The following is a 10238-nucleotide window of genomic DNA, read 5'->3' as shown; positions in this document are numbered from 1 at the left end:
ATCATCAGGCCTAGGCCACTCAGTCCAGGTGGGAACAGAGGTATTTATTTTGTTTCCACAGGTGGACGTCAGCAGGTGAGCAGCCTCCCAGCCCCATCACCAGCAGCCTCTACTGCAGCCACAGCTCCACCCCCAACCCTTCATGCGCTGGACCAGCACTTGGAGCTGAGGTGAGAGGGAGAGAGAGAAAGAGAGGCGTCTGATCAAACAGGCAGGCAGAAGGCAGAGAATTTCTGCAGGATTGGCTCAGGCCACCTGGGTTCAGATCACGTCAAGGTGTCCATGGAGATGCCTCTGGTCATTTCCCAGCCCATGAGAAGGTCCCTGGTGCAGCTGAGGCAAAGCCAGGTTGGGCTGAGACTTTGGTGTCCCATACAGGACAAGGTGTTGTGGGGTAGGACTCTGCCAGGAAAGGACATGCTCTCAGGTTTGGGAAGGGGACGGCCTGCCATCAAGGTCCCTCTGTCTTCAGCCAGGACTTTTCTGTCCCGCATGGGAAGCCAATGCTGGGTGTCCCGGCAGGTGCCAGGGGAGTCTAGCCCAAAGGCATCTCCAGATCCCACTTCTGTCCCCAGGGGCTGCCTCAGTGGAGGAACGTGGGAAATTCCATTCCTGTGGAGTTACCTGCAGAACTGTCTCTGCTGCTCCTGCCGCTCCTGCTGCCGCCGGTTGTTCTCAGCCAAAAACATGAAGATGTTCCTCCGTGTCTGATGTAGCTTCAGCCCATGGAGCAACTGGATGGCTCGTGGGGAAAGGTGTCTGCAACAACAGGGAATCATCATCCCAGAGCTGCCAGCTGCCTCTCCCCTCACCCACCCTGTGCCCACACAGTCCCACATCCACCCGCCTGATTCCACATTCACCCACTTGGTCCCAGGCTGGAATATCTCTGCCATTTTCTCTGTGGGGAGGGGGGTTCTAGCCGTCCCCCGCCTCACAGTGACCTCCTTTCTTGGGGGCTGGGATGGACGGTGCAGAGCCCAAGCGCTTCCAACGCCAAATACCTGCCAAAGAGAGGACATGTGGATGTGACAGTTTAGTCAGAGAGAGAGAAACAGATAGCTTTCCCAGGCATCATCCTGGGGAAAGCGTTGGGAATGCTCAGAGAAGGAATTAAAACAGTTCTTAAGTCTCTGCAAGCTGGTGTTTGTGAACATGTGGAACATGTTATACGTGATGTTATGGAAAGATGGTATTGTTCCTAATTAACCAATGGTGTGACAGTGCAGAACCCAAGCACCTCCAACGCCAAATACCTGTCAAGGAGGGGACACTCTCAGCAAACCAAAGATTCCACTTCACAGAGGACCCCTGGAAAAGTGGGAGCCAGGAGACTTGGCACCTCACCATGGCTGATGGCAGTTTTTGCCCCACAAAGTTCTCCCTTGTGGAACATATAGGCATATCCCTGCCCTGCACCTGGGTGACCTCCAACTACATCCCTGGGACGCCCATCTCTTTGAGTCCTAAGAGTCTCCTTGAAGCATCAGGACACCCTAACCCCATCTGACACCCCTCTCTTAATCTGGGTTCCCAGGGACTCCTATCACCTGGGGTCCTAAGAGTCCCCCCCAATGCTAGGGACTATCCCAAAGTAGCCCAGGAGTGCCCAGAATCCCCCTGGGACATCCTAAGCCCTCAAGAAGCATCCAGCCCCTCTCCAAGGGACCTGTCCCATGTGTCATCAGTCCTCTGTAGTCCCTCCTGACCTCCAATTCTACCCTCTGTGCCCCTGTCCCAGAGAGGTTCTATGGGTAGCCAGGGTGACCTGACACAGAGGGTCTCTGCTCCTACCTGCAGCATATGTTGGTCCTCCCCAGCAGCCCAGGCTTCCCATGCTGCCCATTCCTTCTGTCCTCTCCAGTGGGAATTCCCATGCTCCCATTCTGCATACAGATGTGAGATCTCCTGGAGGTGTCAGGCACGATTAGGCTCAGCTTTTGAGGGGCTTCCTTCAGGTCTGATCCATCTGGCACATACCTGCAGTGCTCTCTGGCAGTTCTCAGAAGCCAAGAGTGTTATGTCAGGCCTGGCTGAAGGAGCTAACTCCTGCCCACCTGCCTCCCTCATCCTCGGAGATCTGGCTGGGCATGGGGTAAACACACTGTGGAAATACCAGCAGTCATCAGCCATGAGTGTGGGGCAGATAGGGAACTTCTTTCCCTTGGGGCCAAAACTCCAAAGGTGTTCAGGAGAAGTCGAGAGCTAGGGCTGTTCCCATGGACCTTCCTGAGTTGCTACACAGTCCAAGTGTCTGAGGACGATTTCACCCAGAGTACAAGGATCCCTCCGAACCATTGCCATGAGGGTTTCACCTGGCAGGTGGCTTTGATCTTGGCTCTTGCTGCCTCATGTTTGGCCTCTGGTATGGCAGCACAAGGAGGGAAAACTTTTCAGGATGCTCTTGTTCCCCTGGGAAAGGAGGAAGCTCTTAGGAGCAGTCTGTGAGGTTGTGTGGTCACAGGATGTGATCACCCCATGTGACAGAGCAGCAGGAATGCATTCCATACCTGTTCTGACCCTGTGTTTCTCTGCAGCCTTTGTATGTTGGGTGGAAAAAGCATCGGACACAGCGAGCTGAAACCTGGAATCACAGAATGACAATATCCTGAATTGGAATGGACCCACAAGAATAAGTGAGGCCAACTCCAGAAGCAAATGATGTCACAAGCTTGAGGAATGGCAGACCCTGCACTCTGTAGGCAATGAAGGAACCAGAAAATCAACAAGGAAATGCACTCACCTGGGGAACATGTGGTCCTGTGCAGCCTGCATCCCCTGAGCAGTGGTCACTCCATTGCTGACACCAGAACCCAGCATACTTAGTCTCTGCAGAGTGACAGGGAGCTGTCAGGAGGTTCCTTGGAGAAAGCGGACTGGTCTCCTGCTCCTATAGGAGCCACTTCTCCAAACTCCTCTTACCAAGTCTCATTCATGAACATCATGGAATCAAAGAACCACTAAGATTAGAAGAACCCTTGGAGGCCAACAAGTCCAACCATGTCTCTTACATCCCTCCAGGGATGATGAGTCCACCACTGCCCTGGGCAGCCTGTTCAGGGGTGGACAGCCTCTTACATGAAATTTTCCCTAAAATCACACCTAAACCTCTCCTGGTGCAATTTGTCTTTTGTTATCTGGGAGAACAGGCTCACCCCCACCTGGCTTCACCCTCCTTTCATGCAGATGCAGAGAGCAAAGAGGTCCTCCCAAGCCTCCTTTTCTTCAGGCTCAGCCCTCATAGCTGCTCCTCATGAGACTTGTGCTTCAGACCCTTTCCCAGCCTCTCTGCCCTTCTTTGGGCACTCTCCAGCACTTCAATACCCCTAGATTGCAGCTCACCGTGAGCAGCAGAGCCACCCAGGTATCCTTAATCTCCAGTCCTGCAATGCAGCTGCAGTGGAATTGCATGCACAGGACATTGTCCTGGCAGGACAGGATGCCAATATTCTCAAAGGCGAAGGTGGGGCGCTGCCTGTCCCTCAGCTGGAAGGAGTACAAGAGAATGGTCTCCTCCACACAGCCCCTCACCACGTCGGGCAGGAGGGAATTGGTCTGGGACAGCCACCAGTAATCCAGTGGCATGATCACAATGTCATCTGCAAAGAATAGAGCATTCTCACTACCACAACGGAGCAAATTTTCACATGAGAATCATGGCAAAATGTCAGAAAGACAGGTTTGGTCTGGGGGCAACTCAATCTGTCCTCCAACTTTGGAGGCGATTCCCCCCTCCCCAAAGAGCAGAGCACACACAGTCCCTCCAAATGTGAGCTAGATCACTTCTCACCAGGGATCATCACTGTTGGGAACACCAGCTCCTGTAGACAGGACATGTCCATGTCCAGCTGGAACACGGGTCTTCGAACCACATACACCTCTTCTGTGCTGTTGACTTGCTCAGGGACCACAGCAAAGGTCCCAAGACCTGGGACAAGAACACCCTGCCCAGGAAGAAAACAAAACAATTGAGATAGCAGTCACATCCCAGACCCTTGAATCCAGGGTTTAAACTCAAGGCTCCTTTACTCTGTCTGGTGCAAAGGAGAAATCCCCACCAGCTATTCTCAAGAGGTGAAAAATCACATAAAAGGCAAAAATACAGAAAACTAAGGAAACTTTGGCAAAGGAATAAATATACTAACAAATCCAACATAAAACCACTCATCAATCACCCCATTATTGAGCATTTACCCAAAAAGGTTCCATAAAAAGAGGATTAGAAGGAGACACAGAGACAGAAAAGGTACAGCAAAACACACATAAAGCTACCAGCTCCTGGGTTCCCCCCAGGGTCTCAGACATGATGACTACCTTGTGGTCAGCCTGTTTTAAGTCCTTGGGCCTTTGTGGGCCCATGCCCCAGGTGGGACTGCTGGCTACTCGACTAGAGGGCAAGTTAGCACCCCCTGCTAGGTGCTATGATTGACAGCCCAGCTGGGGGCGGGGGGCTTCACTATGCAAAGCCTGATATGCCCCTCCCACCAGACACAGACACTGGCGTTACAAGTGCAAAACATCTTCAGATGTTGTTCTAATCCAGTCTTTGACCACAGAAAATGTGAAAACTGCGGGAAAAACCCATGTTTTCCATTTTTAAAATTTCCTTCTTCAAAATATTCACCAAAATTCTTCAACTAAAGAAGAACCCAAGCCATTCCAACCCAGGGAAAGATTCCCAGGGATGATCGTTGGCACGGACCCAACAGGATCCTGTATCTCTCTCCCTGGCAGATCAGGGCACACTAAGGTGAGCTCTCTCGGCATGGTGCCATGATGCATCTGTCTAGAAGGGGTATCACAGGGGTCTAAGACACCAGCCAACCTTGTCCAGCTTCATCTGTCCTAAGATGTAGGCAGACACGACATCCCAGATGGCTACCACCTCTGGAAAGTACCAGAAAGAGATGTCAGGTTGCACTCGTGGCATTTTGGGGCGCTCTGTGGAGTGACAGATGGGGCTTACAAAGAGCCTGGACTGGACTTGCCCCTGGTTCCACTCCCCATGGGAGTTGGGTTCTCTCTACTCCCCAGGCAGGGCTGGGGCAGAACTGGGGGTGTGGTCATCAGAACCAGGGCTGTGGTCATCTAATCCCCAAAAGGAGATGGCAACTCAAAAACCAGCTGTCTCCTGAGAGCCCAGTAGGAGCTGTGAGACCTCCCATAAGAGACAGAACCCTGAAAGGTCATAGCTCCCACAGCACGGAAGCTGGCCCTTGTAGAGGGACGTGCTGAACCTATGGGACCCTCAGAGCAGCCCCAACCCTGTCCAACCCTCCTTCTGGCCCCTGGGGGGCTCCCAAAACCCTTACCTTTGGTGGAGAGATGCAGGAGTGTAGGGAACAAGTAACTCTGCTTCTTGCTGATGCTAATGGTACACCACCCCTCCATCTTGCTCCCCAAATTCCTCTCCAATCAGCCCCTGCCCTGCCTGTCCATGAGTCCCCTCCTATTAAAGCTCCCACACTCACCAGAACCACCCCCCAACCCTGCTTGAAGCTACAGGCAGTGCCCAGCAGCCCCCAGTTGTCACCATGAGGGGTGCCACCTTGTGATGTCACTGGTAGCCTGGGGAGGAGCGTTGTGATGTCAGCAGAAAGATGGCACCTTGGAGATGGGGAGGGGGGTTGTGGAAGGAAGAGTCTGTCCTGGCCTACCTCAGGTGTTGCCAGGTGTCAAGAAGTGTCATTGCTGCTGAGTTGGGCTGCCTTCCTAGAGAAAACCATAGCTAATAACCAAAATAAACATATAAAAATTCATCAGTAACATCTATTAAAAGATGATGAAGAATAATCAATTTTCTGGGCTTTTTTTTTTTTTTTTGCTATGAAATATGAGGGATTAAGGGTTTTTATCTTGGCTCACACATTTCCAAGGGTCCTCTAGGAAGTGGCACCTGTGGTTTGCTGAGAGTGTCTCTGTTGCTATTGAGTTAGGGACAGATGATAGAAAGTGACATTTGACTCCATTCTTAGAAGGCAGAAGAGCAAACTTTATTAGAACTTCACATTTTTATAGGCAAGATCATTCACCCAGAACCTGATTGGTTCTTAACAACATCTGTCACACCATTGGTTAATCAGGAACAACACCATCCTTCCATAACCTCACATATAACATGTTTCACATGTTCCCAAACACCATCTGCAGAGACTTAAGAATTGTTTTAATTCCTTCTCTGAGCATTCCCACTGCTTTCTCCAGGACAATGTCTGGGAAAGCTATCTGTTTCTCTCTCTCTGACTAAACTGTCGCATTCACAAGTCCCCCTTTTTGTTTAAAGGAGGAGGTGGTGTTTGTAATCCCTTGCAGGAAGGAGAACAAACACAGCTCAAGAAGTCTCTTTAGCAATTTGCTGGTTGTCAGTCAGAACCTAAGATGCTGACTTAAAATGGTCAGAGAGATTCTCCAACACCTACCATCAAATTCTTCACCATCATATCCTTTTACCAATATCAAGTCTTACTGTTTCTTTTTATAAGAAATCCTTACTAATTCTAAGATGGAAACAAAAAGTCTACCCAAAGAACTGGCAGTCTAACTTGTCAACAACCCTTTTCCAGAAATAAAGAAAAAGATAGAATGCTCATTGTCTACTTGTAGAAGGACCATCCGACTGATGATTGGCATCCTGATCATCATTCAAAGGTTGCCTGTTGGCCACATTCTGGTTTTAGTGTCACAAATCAGGGCAAACACACCTTGCAGGTATCCACTGTACCCCAGTATCTGTGGGAACACATGCATACCTGCGACCCCAAGCGATCAGCTCGCATGGGCCCTTCCACTTACTAATGGTTAGGACCCGTATCAGACTTTTGCTCGAGGCACGTGCGTCTCACTTGAAGACTGCAACGTGAAAAAGTGATTTAAAATGACAGGATTGTTTGAATTTTGTGGCACTGTAAGATGACTGATTTGCATTAGAGCTTTGTCCAGTCGGCTGTGCAGGGTTTCTCCAGGGTTTCTCCAAGGATTTCTCTCCCTTTTTTGTTTTTCCAGAACACACTTTAAAGTACCATGAGCCTGTTCAACAATACCTTGACCACCTGGAGAATGTCGAATACCAAGCTTGTGTGAGACTCCCCATAAGCGCAAAAACTGATGCATCTTCTGTGAGACGTAGGTGGGACCCTTTTCAGTTTTCACAGAAGAAGGCATACCCAGAATCGCAAAAGCCATCTTCCAATGGACAATCATGTCATGACCCTTTTCTCCAATATGAGCAGTTGTCCACATAGCAGAGGAAAAGGTGTCAGTAGACATGTGCACATACTTAAGTCAGCCAAATTCGGCAATATGAGTGACATCTGTTTGCCAAAGCTGCAAGGCTTTTAGGCCTCTGGGGTTCACCTCCACTGGTAAAGGTGTAGAAAGTCCATGTCAGTCAGCTCAAGAACTGACAATGTCACGAGCCTCAGATGGTGTTAACTTAAATTGTTTCTGTGGGGTATGTGCACTTCGATGGAAAAAAATCATGCAATGCTTTTGTCAGGATGAGGTGGTACCCATGCAGGGGTAGCTAGCCTGTCAGCCCTGGCATTACCTTCTGCTATGAAACCTGGTAAATTGGTGTGACTCCAGATGTGTAGGATGTAATATGAATGAACTCAGGTCTGAATTGCACAGCACAAAATTTTCAGCAACTGAAAGAAAACCGTTGTTGACTTCTTTCAGAAGTGAACAATCCAGATGTTTAGTTATGTCTGCGACACAGGCAGAATCAGTGACCAAATTTAGAGGCACCTGAGAAAATGCGATGGAATGTGATGGCAACAGCCTATAATTCAACCAATTGGGCCGAGCCTGACTCATGGCCTTCCAGCACTTGCCACCCAGATTCATCCTTCCAGGTAACAATGGCTTTTCCTGTCCTTCCTGAACCGTAATTGAAGACGGTGGGTCCTTGCACTGGCACCTGACTATTTTTTGGCTGCAAAGACAGATTGGTTGATTTTGCCAGCTGCAATAACTTCTGGCTGGGCAGATGATAGGTAATCTGCCCTGAAAAGTTTTGCAGTGCACTTTGCAAAGAAGGACTGTTAATGAAGCTCCATTCAAAGACTTCTGGCTCTATTGGAAAAATAATTTTTGTGGTATCAGCTGCCATTAAATGCAAACACCATTGATGACACTGGATTATCAAATGAGTGATCAATTAAAACTGTGGTAGTCTATTATTTTACATTTGGCTCTTTTGTAGTATGTTTTAATATTCTATGTTACAAGTTTGTAATGGTTTGTTCTCTGTACCCCATTTGGCTTCCTTAATAGTTCAGTCCTGAGTTGTTTACCACAGTTTTTGCCGCCAAAATGTATGTCAATCCACATGTCAATCCTCCTGTATACCTCCCCAGTTTCCTTGTCTGTTGTATTGTGTTTTTATATTTCTGTAACAGTTCTGTAATGGTTTGCCGTTTCACCCCCCATTTTCTCCCAGTGGTTCCACTCCGAGTTTTCCCACCTTTCCCTCAATATCAATCTCCCTGAAAATGCTTAGTCATTCCCCTGTCCCTTCCCTGGTACCTTGTCCATCACTCGGCTCCCCATCCCATTCTTCCAGAATCTTTTACCCTGGGTGTCGAGGGATTGGATGAGGGCCAGGTGTCCCTCCCTTATGTTTCCCCTATTGGTTTTTGTATCTGTCTATCCTTTTGCCTTCCACTCCCCCAAATCCCCCCATTGGTTAATGGGTGTCCCTTTCCCCTTGTTACGTCCTGGTATTTAAGATGTTGCGAAAGTCTCGAGGGGGCTCTCGGCTGTTAGATACTCTGGAGTTCGGAGTTCCTCAGAGCCTGGATTAAACCTGAAACTGTTTCCCCAGCCTTGAGTTGGCTCCTTTATTGCCTCCTTGGACATCACCTCTCCTCCATACAAGGCAGACAGCATAGTGCTCTGTCTTAGCCGCTCCCCAACTCTCCTCAAGATACAGGGGAGTGTCCCCTGCAGGTAACCGTGCCTCTGCCGGGCAGGTGAAGCCATGGGGCTTCAGAGTGACACGGCAGCGGCACTTATCCCTATCTGTCAAAGATAGCACACTCCTGTGGTTCTGGAGCATTCCCTGTCTTTCATCCCTTCCTCAAAGCAGAATTGGATTGTAAGGTTTGCTCCTTCCCATGTTAGCTTCCACTGGGGAGCCCTTACCCTGCACCCCTCCCCTAATGCCCTCCTATAGGTCAAAGGTTGTGTCTTCCCCATCTTCCCCTCATCCCTTTAAAAGTAGTCCTTTCATGTTCAGATTTGTCACTTGCTCTGCCCCCTTTCGGGAATTAAATCCTTGGAGATTGAGATAAGTGTCCTTCCCTTATTCCTCTGCCTCATTTTTCTCATGCTCTGTGCTTCTGCTGTGCTACCCACTCTGCAGCAACCACATCCACCCGCACCAGTCTCAGCAGAGACTCGGGGATGGCCACTCACATCTCTGCCCTCCAGCCACAAGCGGGACAGCTAGTTGGCAAACCTCCATCCTGTGGCCTCTGTGAGCCAGAGCAACATGGGTGCTGTGTTTTTCAATTGATGGGGCAAGAAGACCCATTTCAAAATGTGCAAGGGATCAGAGCATTTGTCAATCCATTGACCAATGAGATCTGTAGGATGCAAATCTGGATTGTTAATGAAAACCATGATATCAATGGAAAGATCTACTCAATACACCTGATGAGCAGAAACAGCTTGTTGAACTTCCTCCAGTGCTCATTGTGCCTCAGGAGTCACTTTCTGAGATTAACTCAGATCAGAGTCCCCCTTTAAACTGCTAAACAGCAGGGACAATTGTGTTGTGGTTAGCCCCAAATAAGGGCGTAACCAACTGATGACACACAGCAATTTTTGGGCAACATTCAGAGTATTAATAGAATTTTTCCTTTTTATTTCTGGGGTTTTTTTTGTTGTTATATTGTTAATTTGTTATTAAAATTAAGATTTATTTTATTTATTGATGCTCCTACCTCTCTGAGCCCCTAAATTATTAGGCTAGCCCAGAGATATGAGGCCTTGAGGGGAGAAACATCAGGAGATGGCCAAAGATTCAAAAGAGGCTCTATCCCCTATGTGGTTGTCCAGCTTCTTTATTCCATGAGGTGATGGGGAAAAGAGAAGGGGAAAGAGGGCGAACAGGAAGAATCATGGGCTTATCTAGGCTCTGGACAGGGAGGGCTCTTTTGGCTCTCTGCCAACCCTGTCAGGGCAAGAAGGAGGGGACACTCAAATCTGATCAGACTCACAGGGTTTCCCTGGAT

The 10238-nt window shown here is 49.0% G+C and overlaps 1 protein-coding gene and 1 long non-coding RNA gene across 2 annotated transcripts; both read right to left on the bottom strand.

Moving 5' to 3' along the window:
• Positions 1-630: 630 nt before the first annotated feature.
• LOC140685128 (uncharacterized) lies at positions 631-1902 on the bottom strand. Its single transcript, XR_012058351.1, has 3 exons — positions 1795-1902; positions 868-1004; positions 631-759 (listed from the first exon to the last, which is right to left on the bottom strand). It is a non-coding gene; the product is annotated as an uncharacterized lncRNA (long non-coding RNA).
• A 1798-nt stretch (positions 1903-3700) lies between these two features.
• Positions 3701-5494, bottom strand: LOC140685133 (coiled-coil domain-containing protein 81-like). Its single transcript, XM_072936020.1, has 3 exons — positions 5313-5494; positions 4826-4887; positions 3701-3944 (listed from the first exon to the last, which is right to left on the bottom strand). The coding sequence occupies exons 1-3, from the start codon at positions 5389-5391 to the stop codon at positions 3780-3782; spliced, it is 306 nt and encodes a 101-aa protein (XP_072792121.1). The 5' UTR covers positions 5392-5494; the 3' UTR covers positions 3701-3779.
• Positions 5495-10238: the final 4744 nt, after the last annotated feature.

This window comes from Taeniopygia guttata, chromosome 15 (genome assembly GCF_048771995.1).
Source record: "Taeniopygia guttata chromosome 15, bTaeGut7.mat, whole genome shotgun sequence".
In the NCBI taxonomy this organism is placed as follows: domain Eukaryota; kingdom Metazoa; phylum Chordata; class Aves; order Passeriformes; family Estrildidae; genus Taeniopygia; species Taeniopygia guttata.
Note: the sequence above shows the minus strand (reverse complement) of the source record. Positions and strands in the feature narration are given on the sequence as shown.

Bases quoted from the DNA above. Each gene is read 5' to 3' on its own strand.
- LOC140685133 (XM_072936020.1), bottom strand. From the start codon at position 5,391: ATGGAGGGGTGGTGTACCATTAGCATCAGCAAGAAGCAGAGTTACTTG. The intron at 4,888-5,312 runs GTAAGGGTTTTG...GGTACTTTCCAG, and splicing joins CCTGCATCTCTCCACCAAAG to AGGTGGTAGCCATCTGGGAT. The intron at 3,945-4,825 runs GTTGGCTGGTGT...CTTCCTGGGCAG, and splicing joins GACAGATGAAGCTGGACAAG to GGTGTTCTTGTCCCAGGTCT.